This window comes from Oreochromis niloticus, linkage group LG17, assembly GCF_001858045.2.
Source record: "Oreochromis niloticus isolate F11D_XX linkage group LG17, O_niloticus_UMD_NMBU, whole genome shotgun sequence".
In the NCBI taxonomy this organism is placed as follows: Eukaryota; Metazoa; Chordata; class Actinopteri; order Cichliformes; family Cichlidae; genus Oreochromis; species Oreochromis niloticus.
In genome coordinates, this window is record NC_031981.2 from 9,710,627 (window position 1) to 9,730,416 (window position 19,790).

General features: G+C 38.3%; 1 protein-coding gene across 4 annotated transcripts; it reads left to right on the forward strand.

Annotated features, from left to right (window-relative positions):
- The first annotated feature begins 622 nt into the window (after positions 1-622).
- pkp2 (plakophilin 2) lies at positions 623-15,635 on the forward strand. 4 transcript variants are annotated; one of them, XM_019347293.2, is made up of 14 exons: positions 623-975; positions 3,287-3,357; positions 4,361-4,534; positions 5,972-6,561; positions 6,650-6,788; positions 6,899-7,106; positions 7,333-7,510; positions 9,312-9,429; positions 9,650-9,811; positions 11,898-12,074; positions 12,368-12,521; positions 12,626-12,818; positions 13,466-13,547; positions 14,299-15,635. In XM_019347293.2, exons 1-14 carry the CDS (start codon positions 792-794, stop codon positions 14,356-14,358), a joined length of 2,490 nt encoding a protein of 829 aa, XP_019202838.1. In that variant the 5' UTR covers positions 623-791; the 3' UTR covers positions 14,359-15,635. The 4 variants fall into 4 exon arrangements, with proteins under 4 accessions (XP_019202838.1, XP_025755683.1, XP_025755685.1 ...); XM_025899898.1 differs by having other exon boundaries at positions 9,695-9,811; XM_025899899.1 differs by lacking the exon at positions 623-975 and adding an exon at positions 2,966-3,062.
- The last annotated feature ends 4,155 nt before the right edge of the window (positions 15,636-19,790 follow it).

Below are 19,790 nucleotides of genomic sequence, written 5' to 3' on the forward strand. Positions count from 1 at the left end.
GTTTGTAGCTTCTTCAACTATTTCAAGTGTTTATTGAACCTGCTGACAAACGTAAAAAGGAAATCCATTATTTTTCATTTGCATAAATGAGTTTTAATTTGTGTCATTTTGGCTACATGTGACATTTTTGCGCAATTTAGTGTGCAATTTATCACACTGATGATGTAGAGATATTAAAAAACTCACTCAAAAAGTTGTCAAATATAACACACTTGACCTGAGTCTCTCGAACTATTCCCGAACTTCTGAAAAAAATGACTGCACTTCCTGCACAGTTAATGCAGACATTTGTTCTTGAGTTCAAGCTGAAAGTCATATAATCACATGATGATCGACTGATTTAAAATCCATTATGGTGGTGTACAGAGGCAAAACTTCTGCTGGACAAATATATCAGTTTTTCCAAGTAATGTCAGCTGAATCTTTAAAAATGTTGATTGGTGTTGAGTAATTTGGTTCACAATTCTAAAATGGCTGTTAAACCTTTAAATATACTAAAACACTGCTAGAATTTTTAAAAAAAAAGTCTGCAGGTAAATAAAATTAAATAATTAAAGCACACAGCTACATTCATACATTGTTACCTGATGTGTCCTCGTGGTGACACCTGACACCTCAGGTGCGCCTTTAGCCCCGCCCTCCTGACTGGACCTAGCTGAGGGAAAGTGGGAGAAACAAAGCAGCGTCGACTATTATTCCAGGATCCCTATTCATATGGTTAAAAGGAAAAACTGACCTTTGGACTCCTGGAGAGTTTTTTTTTTTTCTTTTGCTCTCTTTTGTTGTTCACAATGGATGATCCGTCTTTTAAGTCGGTGTTAACTGCGCACGACTCCTCTGTGCCGGATGACACCAGCCTGGCTTTGCCGGCCGATCTGCGATCCTCAACGCAGCCCGATGAGGACCGGAACCAGCGGGTTCACCGGCAGGTTAAGCTCACAATGTCCAGGAAGTCTAAAAAGACTCAGTCAAATGGTAATGTTCATTTTGAAAATGAATCAGCATCATAGTTTGACTCATTTGGGAGAAACCGGGTGCACGTAAGCCAAGCTAATGAAGTAGTACTAATGAATGAAGTGAATGAGAGTGGTAGCAAAGATAACTTCCTCCCATATTTCATATCTAATATTTAAACTTTAGAATGTCAATGATTTGTACAGGTAGATTAGTCAGCTATCAATTGCTTTACTAAATAATAATAACAACAAACAATATTAATATGACTAATAATAATAATAGAAGTACAGAGTTTTTCCTCGTTTCCCACCCTGGTGGCTATGTTAAACCCCTTCAAAAGGGTCCAAGCTGGAAACCCCTATCATAAACTACCAAACCCTTTTCCTTTGCCAGACCCTGCTTTGTCTGTCCCGAGGCTGTGGTCTGCATTAAGTGGAGCTTACTAGAAGTCTAGTTAGTGTAAACACAGACATTTCTGTAAGTGGAATGCACACTTCCTAGTTAGTCCTGTTGTCTAACAGGTTTCTGCAGTTCCCTAAAGCTGATACCTGCCAGAATTACTATGTCACCCACTGATCAGCACCATGCGCGTATTTATTAAGTATTGGTAGCCAAAAATAAAGAGGTCGGTAATTCAATTTTGCAGACGATAGAGAATAAAAAGTAATATTGTCTGTATCTGAACAGGTTTGGATGAATTTATGAAGCATCGCTGACTATTAAAAGGTTTGTTAGGTGTGTTTAGACGGATGGTTAACCACATGAGTCAACAATACCCTGTAAATAAAAATGAAAGAATTTATTTACTGGCTTCCTCTTAAGCCTTTGTGGCATGCAGAGTGGTATTAGAGGACATTGCAAGACTTTTTATTATTTGCATTATTTATTTTGTGACTCCTTGCCACCCCTAAATTTTTCATTGTTATAATAGAAATCAAGGTTCCACACCTGTACGGTTTCTCACCTGATAAAATGCACCTAATTCTTATGGATTCATTCCACACTTTTAATTATCAAAGACTGACTAATTATCAGCATGATATGTAATATAAGCTTAGACACATAGTGGTGCAGCGGTTTGCACTGTCACTTCACTGCAAAAAGGTCCTGGGTTTGGATTCACCGGCAGGCCGAGTCCTTTCTCTTTGAGTTTGCGTGTTCTGCCTGTGGCTGTGGTAGATATTCCCACGGTCCAAAGACATTCTTGTAAGGTTAACAGGTGAATCTAAATTTGCCGCAGGTGTTAATGTGACTGAATGGTTGTTTGTCTCTGTGGATAAGCCCTGTGATAGCCTGGTGATGGGTTCATGGTGAGCACCACCACAACCCTGAATTCGATAAGTAGAAAAAAAATGGATGGATTACATGTATTGACATGGCTGACTGTTTTTGTTACTGACTTACAAGGTTATTATAGTTAACTAAAACGACAAACTACAAAGTCAAGCTAGATGTGAAAAAACATTTACGTAAAGCAAAAAAAAAAAAAAAAAATACTGAAAGTAGCAAAACAATTTTCTGAACTTAAAAAAACTAAACTAAAATTACATTTTTGGGAAATAGTTTTAGTATTTGTTAGTTTGGTAAAAAAAACAAAAAAACAAGTCTGCTGAACTTTCTGCTGATTATAATAAAATTTCTAAGAATCGTCTCTCCTAGAATCACAATACAGTGACTTGCAAAAGTATTCGGCCCCCTTGAACCTTCCCACATTTTGTCACATTACAGCCACAAACATGAATCAATTTTATTGGAATTCCACGTGAAAGACCAATACAAAGTGGTGTACACGTGAGAAGTGGAATGAAAATCATACATGATTCCAAACATTTTTTACAAATAAATAACTGCAAAGTGGGGTGTGCGTAATTATTCAGCCCCCTTTGGTCTGAGTGCAGTCAGTTGCCCATAGACATTGCCTGATGAGTGCTAATGACTAAATAGAGTGCACCTGTGTGTAATCTAATGTCAGTACAAATACAGCTGCTCTGTGACGGCATACGCTGTAGTTCCGTGCACAGGGCATAAGAGGTCACTTACTGATAGTGATAAAGTGAATCATGCTCTACTGCTGTGACAGTCACCAGATGTCAACCAAATGGAAGGTGTATTTTCATCAACAAGGAAACCACATTACACCTGCTCAGAGTTCAAGGACTTTTTAAATTATACATAATAAAAACATGCCTATTGTGTCACAAAACATTATTTAACAGATAGCATTTAATGTCAAATCCATTTAATCTCACTGCAATCACGATCCAGATATGAGAACACTAATGTGTGGCGGGAATTACCATACTAACCAAACCTTTTTGACTTGTTTCAGGTGGTGTCTATACACAGAAATATGAAACGGGGAGCTTTGATGATGCAGATGGACTTGTAAGAAACATGAATGTAAGACTATCCTTTATTTATTCTTCTGTAGTGCTTCATGCATCACCTCATGCACCTAAACATTTTGGGGAAATTTGTCATCTTAATCGATCACTAGAATATTCATCTCGCTTCTGTTTTTTAGAGCTAATACAGATCTGAAGCATGCAGATTCCTCCACAGATATTAAGCAGATTCAGCTCAGTATGCTTGCTTTAGTCGTTCCTGTACAGAATGATTATAAAAGGATAAACTACTTGAACTTGTGGCCTCATACTGTACTGCACTTTAAATATTGTACTCCATAATTTGAATACAGGCAAATTTCTGTGTGATATCCTGCTGCTGCTTTATGCATGCTCACAGAATCCAAGGCTATTAAATAATAAATCATTGTATTCTTTTCGTATCTTATCTGTTATGCAACAGTTTTTACTTTATGTGCGTGATCCATTGCCTGAGATAAATCCTAGCTGATAGTGACATCGTGAGTCGTCGCAGCCACACCCCAAATAGCAACTTAGTCATTCACACAATTTATAAAGCTGAACTAAAATTAAATAAATAATTAAATACAAATAATAAATGAATCCAAAAGTCTATGAACATCCTTATGTCTTGTTTAAAGTTGGGGAGTGGTTTCCTTATTTTCAACCCATTGTAAAGAAAATACATGTAGTAGCAGCTTGTGTAAATAGGCAATTACTATAGATTCTAATTGTGGACTATAATGTTTCTCTTTCTATACAACATATAAATCTGATTACAACAATAACACATTAAAGAAATAAGTCATATATTTTAAACCACATCAGTATTCCTTTGTGTTAAAGTTTGGTGCACAGTGATAAATGCATTGGGATGGGGTTACCAAGACATCATAATGACCTTTTGCACAGGTAGTTGCTGAGCAGTGCTGTGTATTTCTGACTATAATGACATGCAAGTATAAAGTCCCATACAGTGAAAGAGCAGGGTAACCAGGCCAGTGTATTAAAGCTGTTTTTGTTTTTCCTTCTCACAGGTAAATAGATTGACCTTCTCCAGTCAATCCTTCTCTGGCGACCATGAGCACAAACCATCCAGGAGGCTGGAAGTGTCCGCTCAGTCAAGTCCAGAGCAACCTTATAGGCACTTTAAATACAGTACTTACCACTCTGGGATTCACACCCCTCCAGGACCAAGCCATTCACCCAAAGTGGGCACTCACTTAGCAAAGTTGCCTTCCTTTCACCACAATGCTTTTTCAGTATTACCTCGTAGCACACAGAGGTGTGCATACACACCTGCACGAGGGACCGTCCAGCAGAGGACGCTTAGACAGACCGTAGGATCACAATCTGTATCTGCAAATACTGCATTTCAGAAAAATAGATTTATACAATAATAACAATCACAATAATTTGTGAAGGAATTTTTCAATTTCGGTTTCAGATCTATGAGTTTCTAGCTGAACTGTGCATGTAATGTCTTGATTATACTTGTACTAGTTTGCGAGTTTTCGGTCTAAGTAAATTCTGCCATGAGATGTTCAGTGCGAGGGACATCTGTTTGCCTGCCTGTGACCGTGAAGACTAGTCCACATAAAATTGACATTACTGTGCACAAACTACGCCTCAGGCAACAAGCTTGAAAGGAGTATAACAGGAAACACAAATCAGCAATTGGGTTTCGTGTCTGCAACAGAGTATAATCAAAGCTTAGTAGTCAGTGTGAATTTCTGTGAATGTCGACAGTAACAGATTTATTATTTCTGCTAATTGATCATAGTTAATCACCATATTATCACAAACAGATTGCATGTAATTGCCAACTAGACTTAATTCACTCTATCATTGATAGCAGACTGATTTTCATGTTATTGACATTTTATTGCACCAAAGTCACTTTGCAAACGACAGCTGACTTCAAGTGGTTGCAAAACTGCTCCCTGTCTTCAAAGCACCCATTTGAAATTGCATGTTTATTGCACACAGTCATAATAATTTTGCTCATGCCGCGTTCTCCAGGTGTTATTTTCCCATGTGTGACTCTAACATCAGAGTTCCAGTTCAGTGACTCACATTCACTGAGATAAATCCTAGCTGATGGTGACATCGTGAGTCGTCGCAGCCACACCCCAAATAGCAACTTAGTCATTCACACAATTTATAAAGCTGAACTAAAATTAAATAAATAATTAAATACAAATAATAAATGAATCCAAAAGTCTATGAACATCCTTATGTCTTGTTTAAAGTTGGGGAGTGGTTTCCTTATTTTCAACCCATTGTAAAGAAAATACATGTAGTAGCAGCTTGTGTAAATAGGCAATTACTATAGATTCTAATTGTGGACTATAATGTTTCTCTTTATATACAACATATAGATCTGATTACGACAATAACACATTAAAAAAATAAGTCATATATTTTAAACCACATCAGTATTCCTTTGTGTTAAAGTTTGGTGCACAGTGATAAATGCATTGGGATGGGGTTACCAAGACATCATAATGACCTTTTGCACAGGTAGTTGCTGAGCAGTGCTGTGTATTTCTGACTATAATGACATGCAAGTATAAAGTCCCATACAGTGAAAGAGCAGGGTAACCAGGCCAGTGTATTAAAGCTGTTTTTGTTTTTCCTTCTCACAGGTAAATAGATTGACCTTCTCCAGTCGATCCTTCTCTGGCGACCATGAGCGCGATCCATCCAGGAGGCTGGAAGTGTCCGCTCAGTCAAGCCCAGCACAACCTCATAGGCACTTTAAATACAGTACTTACCATTCTGGGATTCACACCCCTCCAGGACCAAGCCATTCACCCAAAGTGGGCACTCACTTAGCAAAGTTGCCTTCCTTTCACCACAATGCTTTTTCAGTATTACCTCGTAGCACACAGAGGTGTGCATACACCCCTGCACGAGGGACCGTCCGGCAGAGGACGCTTAGACAGATCGTAGGATCACAATCTGTATCTGCAAATACTGCATTTCAGAAAAATAGAGAATATGGTTCCCTTCAGACTTACAGACAAAGTACTGTGAAACCAACTGTGCAGAGACGAAATGGTAATATCACGTTTGATTTTATCCAGCCTGAGGATGGCTCGTTCTTGCTAGGGCAGTTGAGGGAAAGGGGCCACAAGAAATCCCTCAGAGTGAGCACATACTCACCCTCTCTCAGCAGTGTGGAGACGGATGCTGGCAGGCGGGCAGCAATGCAGGCGCAGAATGTCACAAAACTGTAAGACCTTTGTTCTGTACATTCTTTATTTCAATATGATCCTGTATTGATAATCTACATTTTGAAACATTTGTGGATTTTCACACAGGAGGTCAGTAAGCAAGACTCCGATGATGACAGTGGAGAAGGCTGTGCAGCTTTTGACCCAGAATGAAGAGCAAACACTGATCTATGCAACCACTTTCATACAAAATCAATGTTTCAAGAGTGCCGTTGCTAGACACAAGGTATGTTTAATCACCTGTATTTTATGTTTTAAGGATGCAGAGCGGTTAGAAATCCTGATACGTGAATTTGTCAATCGTTAGTCCACTCTTGCTTTTTCTTTTTTCTCCAGATTTGCCGTGTGAACGGGATTGAGAAGCTCCTGTATCTACTTAACAATGACAGCGAAGAAGTGCAACGTGCCACTGCCGGGGCGCTGCGCAATGCTGTTTATGAGAACGATGAAAATAAGCTTAAAGTTGAGGAAAACAAAGGCTTGTCTTTCATTCCTACTGTACTGAATAGCAGCCGTGATAAGGAGACCAGGCGGCAGCTTACGGGTTAGTTTGTGTTTAAACACGCTACATGTCCTAATTTTAATCTGATTAGGTTTGCAAATTTCAAGCATCATCTCATCAAAACCGGTTTTGCTCTCTTTAAGTAAACATTGCCTTTGATACATATGAAATCATGCTCTAAGACTCGTATATGCAATACAGCACTAGCTTATTTATATTTTTGTGATGAATCTCCTTGCAAAAAAGTAAATCTCAATCTCTCTCACAGGTCTTTTGTGGAACCTCTCCTCTCATGACACGTTGAAGGAGGCTTTTCCAGAACGTGCCTTATCCACTCTCAGCCGCTCCGTTCTCGTTCCCGGTTCTGGCATTTTCGAAGGCGAGAATCCGAAAGATGAACTGCTAGCGGATGATGAAACTTTCATCAATGCCACTGGCTGCCTGCGGTAGGTTCTCTCTTGTTAGCTGCGAAAAAACTGTACTTGGTGGGATGTTTTTCATTAGGATAAACCAAAAACTCCTGTAGGTGTCACTTAATCTGCGGATTCTAAACAGAAGAGGTCGAAGATTTCAGCAGATCAAAAGATATTGTTTGGAATCATAACATTTAATTCCTGAAGGACAAAAGGTTCTTCTGCTGTGAATTTATCACCTACATCCTCAAACTCCAGGGATTTGTACTGTGTGACAGATTAGATCTGGGGCCTCCAGATGGATCGGCATAAATGGAAAACCTGGAGTAGTAGTGTTTTCTAAGACCAGGGGCTTGTGTTTGTTAGATCTGCCCATAGTTACTTTGTGTTTTTAAACTGCTTTCCAGCTTTTTTTTGGAACTGGTTAAACTCTCATATTGCCAGTAAGCTATTGCATGTACCATCCAGTTATTTGGTTATTATAGTGGCTTAGTGCATCTGCAATGATCGCAGTAGCATGACTGATGAAGGCAATGATTTTGGGAAGTAAGATTTTTAGTACCTCTAATATGTCTCTTTGAAATTAAAAAAAAAGGTCATTTCTCAGCTTGTGCAGTGTTAATTCTATGTTTACAGTGGTCACACCAACTGAGTATGGCTCGCCTGTTTTGTATTCTATGCCATCTAACAAACATATTAGTTTGGCTACATTTCTCTATGATGGTACTATGAGTGTATGGTTGTAATTAGCACACCGATGCATGGAGGAGTTTATGTTATGTTTGTCTTTTGTCTCTTTTGTATATAGCATATGTGAGTGCAAGGGTACCTGTGCTCCAGCATATTTTCAGTTTTTTACTGTTTGATTACAATGTGGGATGGAAATGACTGAAGATGCAAAAGCAACCTAAACAAAGAGTATCAGCTGACCCATCAGACAAAGTAGACTGCTGATCTACCAGGATAGGAAACTAGGCTTGGCTCTCTGGTCTACCTGAACTAATGCTATTCTCAATTTTCTCATTGGTGTAGATTAGAGGGGTGTGTGTAGAGACCCCGATGGAGAAAGGTGAACAGTATAACATAGGAAATCACCAAGAATTTGAAGGAGCGTGCAAAGGGCAGAGGAACTGTATGATGGTTGATTTAAGAAACATCTGGGGTTCATCTAGCAGCTCTGTGAAAATGTCTGAAACTGCCTAGTCACTAAAATTATAATAAGCAAAAGAGTAACTACCATCCATTTTTATACAGTTTCTTTACTATCATGTGATTATGTCAAACCACAGTTTATCTACTGGGGTCTGAGATTATGCCTCGTACTTCTGCCTTGGACTTGTTTAGACACACATCATCTCTCTGTTTGCAAAGCAGGAGATATAAGAGCCACTGCTCCCCTGGCAACTATAGCCAGATGAAAAGAGTGAAAGACTCAATTATTCATCGAGCTCTCTCTTTCCCCGGCTTTGCTGAACTGAAATCATTCAGTCCTCTCTGACCCAGTGTTATCGAGTTCTCCTTATCATGTTCTAAAGCCTTTTGAGCTCCCAGTGGATGAAATAAGGGAGTTCCTCATGACTGCACAAAGAGCCTCTTGTGGGGATACTGAATGTTAATTTTCATATTTATTTCCCTCTGTTGGTTGGGCTGCATAAGAACAGGCTAGTCTTACTAGTCTGATATAATTTTTCTGTGATTGCCACGGCCATTGGAAAGATGTCCAAAATAGCGCATCCATTAATTTGCACAATTGTGTGGATGACAGAAAAATATTTTATAGCACTTTTGACTTTATTAAAATGGGCTTATCTAATTGGCACATTTTTGTTTCTAGAAATCTGAGTTCCGCAGGCCAAGATGTCAGGAAAGCAATGAGGAATTGTGACAATCTCATCGATTCTTTGGTCTACTACATCCGGGGAACCGTAGCTAACCGCAAGATGGATGACAAGGTGAAGTGAAAACATTTGTCCTCACTGTGTCTGCGTCATGGGAAACTGCTTTGATTCACAACACTTTTGTTACATGTTCACAAATGATTTTTACTTGTACTTTCAAACAGATATAAACTTTGCCTGAATTCTTAGAATTCCCTTCTATGTTTCTGTTGTGTACCCATATGTTATTAAATTGTTTGCCAGATAATCTTTACTTTCTCAATCTGCTCTGAAGCCCACGGAGAACTGCGTCTGTATCTTGCACAACCTGTCTTATCAGATTGAGTCAGAGCTTCCGAAGAAAAACGACCAGGTTCTCAGAGAGTCTCGCCAAGACTTGGATTCGCAGCCAAAGACTCCGGGCTGTTTTTCTTATCGCAGTGCCAAGATCACAGAGGTAATCTCTTTACACGTTAATGGACCCTGACAACACAAAAGATGTTCTTATGGTTTAATATCTGAGTGTGAGCGAACGTCTTTAATCATCCTTACTAGAACATGCTCATTTAGCTTTCTCTTGTCTTATATTGGTGGTGAGAAACATCCAAACAAATCATGCATTATACATTACTGCTTTACCAGGTGCGCCAGTGTTGCTGCTGTTATGCTATTATCTATGTAGTTAGCCATAGCTCCACATAGCATGACATTCAGAAGCACAATTCTCAAAAGATGTTTGTTTTTTCCATCTGCAGTAATTTTATTTGATGCTACGGTTCTGGTCTGACACCTCTGTGCAGTTGCATGGGTGTAGCAACAAAGCAGGCAACAGTGACAAATGGACATGACATTAATGAAGTCAAATACAGCATTAAAGGAGGAAGTGGGAAGGAGGTGGATTGCAACTTTACATCTGGTCGAACAGCTAAAGCTGCTTTAAAACCACACATCCTGAGCTATCAGTTAAATTCCTGTTGATATTTGCTGACATTTTTTTAAATGAGCCTTTATTTAGTCAGGAAGTCCTTTGAGATTAACATCTCTTTTCCAAGGGAAACCTGGCCAAGAAGGCACGTTGTTAGTGGTACAATTTCAAAAACAAATCTAACATCAGAACAAAGCAAAAATAAAACGAGTCAGAGTGAAAATGCTATACGAGGTCCAGCTTATGAGTAGCAGTTATACTCTTCAGTTACAGAAGTCTTATAGAAGTCTGAACTCTCCGGGGCAGACAAGAGCGTTCAGCTTTTATGTGCTCTCAGGGTTATCCATGACCAAGGTGCAAAATAAGAAAACACTGTTCTACGAAGTTCATTGCTGACATAAATCCTACATAAATGAGGACATAACTGGATTAATGGCTGCTGATCACATAAAAAAATTACTAAGTCAAAACATTTGTCTGGTCCTTATTTAAGAAAACAGCGTCATCTTAAATACACTTAGTGTTATCTTAAATATCACTAAGCCTCTTTAACTTTTTGTCTTTGTTGGCATTTAAACAATGCTCAGTTGGTATTAAGAGATCTGAGGTGTGTCAGGAAACATTCACCTCCAGCAGCCTGAACCATTTATCCAAGAGAGTATGAATGTTTTTTGTGCCAAATTCTTACCCTATAATCTGAGTTGAATTGAGACTCATCAGACCAGAGAACATTTTTCCAGGCTTTTGTTGTCCAATGTTGATGAGCCTATGTGAATTGTAGTCTTAAGTTTCCTGTTCCTATCTGACGGGACTGTGGTCTTCTGCAGCCATCTGCTTTAAGGTTCAACATACTGCATGTTCAGAGATGCTCTTCTGCACCCTTAGGTGTAATGAGTGGTTATTTAAATTTTGCTTTTGCCTTTCTATCAGCTCGAAGCATTCTCCCCTGAGATCAACAAGTCTGGGCTCAACAAGGCATTTTAGCCCCGAGAACTGCCGGTCACTGGATATTTTTCTCTATTTTAGACCATTCTCTGTAAACCATGGTTGTGTGGGAAAATCCTAGAAGATAAGTAATTGCTGAAATAGTCAGACCAGCCCAGTTTGGCAGCTACTACCGTGCTCATTCAAAGACATTTAAATCAACTATCTTCCTCATTCCGAAGCTCCATTAGATCTTCAGCGGATCATTTAAACTATGTCTACATGCCTAAATACACAAGGTTGCTGCCATGTCACTGGTTGGTTAGGTATTTGCTGTAATGGGAAGTTGATATTTTTGCCTAAAAACGTTGTGAGTTTATATGTATATGTAACTAATGACAGCATAGTTTTTGAAAACTACGGGCTTCAATATGCTGTTCTAACAGCGATTTTTATTCTGCCTTCTACAGGAATGAAATCTGTCTGCATGGATTTGGTTCTTTCACACTAAAACTGTTGCCAGAAATGTAAATTTCCTATATTAAAATGTGGACAAATGGATGCACCACCAGTCTTTAGACGTCCATACTGAATATAATCAATTGTTAACACAGTTAGCCACCTCTTGTTGTAAATTTGAACCCACTGGACCCACATACCTGAAGTCTGTGTCTCGAAAACTCCTTCTTTTCAGTATGCAGTGCATCAGCACCCCCTGCTGGAGCCCAACCCCAACCCCCATGGCATAGAGTGGCTGTGGGACATAATAACTGTCAGGATGTACAAATCACTGATGGCCTGCAGTAAATGGGACACCATCAAGGAGGCTGCCCTTGGTGCTCTGCAGAACATCACGGCTGGAAAACACGAGGTAAGATGTTAAGGACTTCAGCTCTTAATCTATTCATAGGTTCAATGTGTAAGCAGAAAAGAGGCAGGTGTGTTTACTGTGTCTCCGACACTTTATTAGATGTATGTATGAGTCAAATGAAGGGTAGGTTAGTCTGGAATACTGTTTGACTGCTTAACAGATTTAACAGCTTTTGTTTTGGCCAACTGATCATTATGCTTTAGTATTGTTTAGCACATTTATATTTACATGTATATGTATTATATAGTCATACATGTGAGACATATTTAAAATGTTTGTTCTGTGGCCTGCAGATAAATGGAAGCGTTGCCGTTACCATTGTTCAGCGGGAAAATGGTCTTAAGATGATCAAGGAAATTTTAAACGGTGAAAGTAGTAATCTGAAGATAACTGCTGTATCTCTAATCAAAAACCTCTCACGCTACGATCAACTTCGCCCTGCCATTGGTAACTTTTGATGTCTCCTCTAAGCTTTTCCCATTATTGTTCCACCCTGACCACAAACCGCACTTTTGAAGGGATCTTTTACATGACTTGTTTTACTCCTAAAGCAAACCAGGTGTTACCAGAGATGGTGAAAATGCTGCCCTTTGACGGCACCGATGTCAACCAGACTAGTGAGGTGACGATTTCTCTATGTGAAATCCTGACTTACGTGTGCCAGAGTGATGCGAAGAACGCCAACGCAATAATCGAAAAGTACGGCATCCCAAAGATCATCAACATCAGCAAGACAGAGACAGGGTTAGTTACCTTACTAAACCACTCAGATACAAGACTTGAGAAGTTCAATGTTCAATGCAAAATAATGATATACATGCCATTATTTTGTTTTGTTTATTTTTATATCATTATTTACCTAATCCATTGTATTTAGTTCCTTTAGGTAGCAATAACACAAAGTAACTTCTTCAGAGTCTCAGTACTTCAGATAAAAGTGGATAATTCAAAAACTGATGTGAGTAAATGCTATAGCCAGTTCATGCAAAGTCATGAACAGGCTAGCGCTAAGTTATGAGGGAGTCTGCTTTCGTAGGTCGTATGGGTACATGCCACAGAAACACATACCTCTCTATTAGTGCTAATTAACATACTAACAAATACTAGAATCGTACTAGCAGGAAAAGGTAAAGCCCAGAATTCATGCATGAACGTGTACGGCATGTCATCAGATAATTGGAATTTTTTAAAAAGCGTGGAAAAGCACATTAGCTTTTGTCTGAAGTGATGCCAAGCAGACAGGAATCTGGAATCTCAAGGAATCTATGAGGATTGCTCCACTTTTGGAGTCAATCCAAATTTTACCATAAGCATAAAAAGTAAAAGTACTCACGGTTCAGAAAAACAGCATGTGTGATATTATTTTTACCTTTTCTTTCTCCGCATTACAGACCCACTCGTATGCAAAAGGCAGCGTGCCTTCTGCTGCACGTAATATGGCAACACAATGAAGTCCATGAGACCCTCAAGAAAGTGAGTTCCTGCACATATCACATCCTATCATATCATGTTGCACATGATTTTCTTCATGTCTTTACATTTCATTATGAGCACTTTAAGTTTCTGTCTCAGCACTTAAAAATGTGTTTTAGGCTTAGAGGGTTGAAATGGCTTCTTTTCCTCTATAAGTTGTTTAATTTAGACAAAGAACTGAGCTGCTAGTTATTGATACATTGCTGCATGTTACATTATTCAGCTGTGTCTTTCAGAAAAACTGCCCTAGAGGTGGGAGGATTGATCTAAATATCAATAGTATTGATGCCAAAGCTGATATTGGTGTCACATCAATACTAGCATGACATGGCTGATACTTTGTTTCTATGTTAAGTATGTAGCCAAGTGAAAGATATACCTCAAACATGCACTAGGTTGAACATGCTGAAACGTTTGTATTAACTAATTATTGAGAAAAGTAAAAATCACAGTATTTTTAGTGGTTGTGAATAACTCATGCCACACTGCTCTCTCTTACATAAGCTGCCATTATAGATTAAAAGTATCGCTATCTGTATTGATATTGGCAATACTGCCCCTGTATTTATTGGTATCAGATCGATATCAAAATTTGTAGTATTGCACAGCACTAAACTGCACATTTGCATCATTCAGTTCGTTAAATAACTTTTTGATATTTAAGTCTTTAGTTCGGTTCAGTACGAAGACATAGATTATGTTTTTTTGAACGTTTGAAATACAGCACGCTAATCTACACTTTTTCCAACAGTGGGGGTTCAAGAAATGCGATTTCGTCAATTCAAGGATAAAAAACGCTTTGAGCTCCTGATGAAACTCAGCCGTCGATTCATAAACACTATTGGCGCAGTTTTCATCTCATCTGTATCCATGTAGCGACTTTTTTTATTGCTGTTGTTTTTGTTTTGTTGGGGTTTTGTGTCATGCTACAACCAAACATTGGAAACTACACTGAAACTCTTTTTTTTAAATGATACTTTTTTTGGTTGGTTGTTTTTATTTGGAAATCTCTCTCCAGCTATTTGCCGTACTGTTTGCATTAGTTGGATTCATGTTATCAAATGTATCATTCTGATACCACAAAATGAATGAGATGTTTTATTTAAAAAGAGGTAAACCTGCTGATTCATGAAGAACTGTACCACACTTTTTATGACCGTTAAAGCACCTTTTAGTTGTTAATAATCCTTGTGTAGCATATCATTGTTGTAGTGCCTTATGGTAAAAATGACAGATGAATGTAGAACGTTTTTTTTTTATAGCAGAAAATACATTAATCATAAGACAGCTATTGAAATTTGAAGTATTTCTTTCTGTTTATGTTGTATGGGTTTTTTTCCCCTCCTTTCCATAATGGCAGCTTGTCGCTTTATAATAGTTGATGTTTTAAGATAAATGAAGATCATCAATGAAGAAGTTCTTCTTTTTTTTTTTAAGACAAACCAAATGAAGTTGTACATTAAAGAATACAGAATGCGCTCAAAGACTCATTACCGCGACTCAAATGCTTGTTAACCTGTTCTCTCTGTGAAAATGCCTTGTTGATGTCTGAGGCCAGAGGAGAACGGATAGACTGCTTCGACGTGCACCAGGAGGCCACATCCGTCAGCTAAGAATAGGAAACTGAGGCTACAATTTGCACGTGCTGTCCTGCACGGGCATCTCTGAAGGCAAATGGGGTTCCAACCTGGTACTAGCAAGGTGTACATCATAAAGAAGATATTTTACACTAAACGCCAATTCTGATACCAATTTATGGAGCTGATATGTGGTTATTTTAGAGTTAAAATGAGAGACCAACTTCTTATAAATGTGTTTTAGAGTACGGTCAGAAACTGGTCACAAAGAAATGTCTTGAATTTGCTTTGCAGATTGTTCTATAGTAGTTTCTACATTATGCTGTGTTAGAAAGTTTGCACATATCTTGGTAGATATTAGACAAGACACACTGATATATTTTTGATTTTCCATTATCAGCTTGTAAGATTGGTTGGGCCACTTTTAAACTGTTATGTACCAAAAGAAAAGAAAACTCTGATCTCTCACCTTTGGTTTGAGTTGTCACCAGAAATATATCAAACTACTGCTCATTGTCTCCCTCATTTATTTAAGAACATATCAGAATATTACAGCTCATACAATATTTACATGACTTTTTTCTTTGTACAGAAAGGTCAGTATAGCTTTGCATTACAGAATGACAAATGACCACAGTCTGCTATGTATTCCCTAAGCTTTCATTTCCCTATGACAAAACTGCAGACAGTAAACAAAGGAAGATTAACACCACAGTAAATGGTCCGCTCCATCATTCGCTAATAAATTGTGCAAGATGGGGCAAGTGCTAGTGGGAGGAAATACTCAGATGTTTGCCTTCTATGTTCATTTGTCAGCCCTCTCGGTGAAGCAGCGTTAACCTTGCAGGGGCCTGCCAGCACGAGCTGCACTGCGGTACAGCTAAAGGGGGGAGGAGTTGGGAGGTTGGGTGCCAATCAACATCAGCCCTCCCGGACAAGGATTTTAAGGTCAAAACTGGAGGGGGTATGTGCACAGCTTTTGCACATCATTCAGTTCTCAATATTCTGCCTTATGAAATAAATCAGAAATGAGAAGAAGGAGACGGTGCGTGAAATATAGGGGAGAGAGAGAGTTAAAACTCAGAGGTAAGAAAACCCTGTCAAACCATTTTTTTCAGAGAAATGTTGATCTTACTCAGACTATTTTTGAGAGCAAAATTCCTGTAGGGATTCACTGGGAAATCTATCAAAGCCCCATGTGATTTCAGGCGGTGGTTACATTTTCTAAATCAAATTAACAATAACCCACAAAGCAATTAAAGCTCAGTGACAACGATTCTGTCTACATCTACAAAACCGCCCTGCACAGAGCAAAGAAAAGACACATAGTGTGCTTCTGCTATAATGTAGCACGACATGCCAGAAGGCTGCTTTGAGGACTAATATGAATGTATTTTTCTTGTTCAGTGCTGAGGTTTTGTACACATGTTCTATATATCTTAAGCAGAGACCAGATTTAAAGAGCATATCTTATGATCCAAGCTTGTGGGTAACATGTAACATAAGACAGAAAATCCATCACCATCCTCAAAACATGCTTAATAATTTAATGAGACTACTTGTCAAATAGAAATATGCTTATTTGAGAACTAGAAGCCCATTTTTAGGGCATGAAAATGAAGTCAGGCTGTTATCCTCCAGGGGGCAGTGGTGTACCATAAAAGCTTTGGTTACTTGGATAAAGCTCAAACACTGTACTCAAGTTGACTTTGTCGTTTAATAAATATAAAATTCATGTTTCAGTCTTCATCCTGCACGTTTTAAAAAGGATTGCCTCTCATATTAAATCCATCTCAATACTATTGTCTCTTTCTGCTAATCACCCCTAATTCACCAGCTCTTTGAACTGTTTTGGTGACAAATACCACAATTTCCAAGCCCTGGTTTTAACAGGAGTTGAAAAAGCTAAGAAAGATCCAAATCCTTTCGACAATAGCTTCCTTGTCTGTTCACAGCTTATGCGCTTCTGAGAAATGGTCTAGTTTCTTACATCACAAGATCTTCCTCATGTCTTAGCTAATGGTGAGCAGACTTAAAGAAAAATAATGTCATAATGATGGATAATACAAGAAGCCCATGTTATTTATACACCAGCACAGAAATAATATATGTCCAAGTAACCAACAAGAACAGGTGCCAAGAAACATGAGGTTTGTTTGCTGCTGGAGTAGAGCGGGGAAGTGGGCCACACTGACACATCTCAACTGAACATGTCTAATACACAGAGAAAGAAAGGATTTATTCACAGAGCTGCAGCAGTGGTAAACAGGCACAAGAGAGGCCAGCTTTTGCTTTACACTGAGGCTATTGTCAGGGATGTCAGCACCCAGGGGAAACTCCTATCCACTGGCGTGAATAAACCAGCCCAGAAGTTCATGCTTTACTGAAACTAGAAATTTCTTTACCCCTCAGATCTTTTAATAATGTCTGGAATAAAGTACACAGCAAGAAAGGCAGGGTTATAGTAAATACTGAGTATGCTAGATGTTTAAGATTAGCAGCTTATTTGCTACAGCCTCACTTGGCAATGAAAAGTACGAAAGTGAAGCAGTGTTTACTGCCCAATAAGATATAGTGAAAAGTAAGCTTTAAATCTTCAGGCTCATTTTGTACCACAAATAGCATCGTTAGCATGCTAACACCTTCAGTTCAAGGCATTAGCATGCTACATTTGCCACTATTTTTCCTTCTTATTGATTAGTATCTCAAATTTTAGACTTAACAGGAAATTTCAAATTAGGTAACAATATTTAAGAAAGTTAACTTACTCAGAAGTAAGTTAAAATTTTGAGAGAAATGAAAATGTTACATTAGCTGCTTATGTTTGGCAGCATGTAGTGCCAAACTGAATCACTGCTTTAAATCTGAAAGAAGTCCTTTGTTTTTAAACCTGGCTGAAATTGTATGAAAGCTTGTTACTGATACTGATTTTAGAGACTTAGAGACTTAGAGAGCTTTTTATTGTCATTGTGCAGTTTCTTGCACAGCGAAATTGGGTAGCTGGACCACAAAGGTGCTAAAGTAAGAAAAAAGAGAAACCAATATACATCGAAGGTGGAAAAAAAAATAGAATAAAATAAAAAAGCAGTGTATATATATATATACACATGTGTCAGTGGAACTATATACATGGTGTATGTGTAGGAAACATTGAAACAGACTGGGACCAAAATAATTGCACTTGAGCCAAAAATATTGCACAGAACATGGAAAGACTGAGATATTGCACATAGCTGATCAACAGCAGTGTCAGGGTGGATGTGTTGGGGAAGTCTTTACACACTGGTGTTTGTTTTTTTTAGGCTAATATCTCAATATTCTTATATAATGATTAAAAATTCCACATTGCCTATCTCAAAATGTTTATATAATAATGAGAAATTTAGAGTTAATATCTAAATTTCGACTTACTGAGTAGTCTCAAAAGTTAACTCTGAATTCAACTTAGAATTCTGAGATTAGTTGAAAACATAGCCTTGACACGATTTGAACTGGTTTAACTTTCATCTTAAAATACAAAATGAAATCAATGTTAGCGTCTTTTGCTTGGATAGTCCTTACACCCTGGCTTAAAAAGTGTAACAAAGGTTGTGGGGTTTAGTTGCAGATTTTAGCCTCAAAACAATTATCTGACAAGCAAAATTTATAATGAGTGAACACAAAGGTGTTCTAGTGATTATGTCTTCTTTATATGCACGCATTGTTTATGTCTTTGGTTGTCTCTTAGGAGAGGAGTAATAAATGGCCTAAGTGTTCGGAATCATTGCTCTTGATCTGAAAGGAAATCTTTGTTTTAATGGCTGTATTATTGATGTAGTTCAGGTGATTAGCAAGTATCTTCTGTAAATGCACATGTGAATTTTATATGTTCTGTTCTGCATAATCTAGCTGTTATTGACGTTTTTCACAGAAGCTGTTTTAACATAAATTAGCAGGCAAACACAGGTGTTACTAATTACAATAATATCTGTTTATGCACAGAGCTTTCATTAATGTGTTTAGCAACACCTGTGTTTACCTGGTATTTGTCAAAACAGCTTTTGTGAAAAACGTCATGATGCAACAGAGCTTAAAAAATTCACGTGTCCAAAGCAGCATGAGAAACCTGAGCTGATCTTGCTTTCAACATATAGTTTATGCTTTGACCTCTTGAGTAAACTATGAATTAAATCGATAATTGTAACCTTTATTAAGAAACCACTAAAGTTACATTGAATCTTCTGAGGCATGTCTAATCACATTTACAGTAAAATTTAGTTAAGATCATAATTGGTCTGTTAAATTTTAAATGATACCTGACTGTTGAGCGACAGCTTATCCTGTTTCGACTGGTATAAAAGCAGTAATTCATCAAAAACTTAACTCGTGTTGGTTTTAGAGGCAGCTATTGTTAACAAGCTATGCTGGAGGCACTACCTGCTCATTAGGTGGTATAACCTGCAGCTGTGCTTAGCTTTTAAAGATCTTCATCCTGCTTGAACACATGGGCACTTGTTCTTAGGCTGAAAGGGTGTGTTGTGTGTGCACACACTTGTTTTGAGGCAGAACAGAGAGATCTTATGAAAGTGGGACAAAGGTTTTACCGGCAAAGGGAAAAGACACGTCTCAGACAAAGCAGAGCTTCTCAAGGCTGTGCAGACACCAGCTCACCTGAATTGAAGCTAGG

Coding starts and splice junctions, on each gene's coding strand:
- pkp2 (XM_019347293.2), top strand. CDS start 792: ATGGATGATCCGTCTTTTAAGTCGGTGTTAACTGCGCACGACTCCTCT. Junction 9,812..11,897: donor GCAGTGCCAAGATCACAGAG/GTAATCTCTTTA, acceptor CCTTCTTTTCAG/TATGCAGTGCATCAGCACCC. Junction 12,819..13,465: donor ATCAGCAAGACAGAGACAGG/GTTAGTTACCTT, acceptor TCCGCATTACAG/ACCCACTCGTATGCAAAAGG.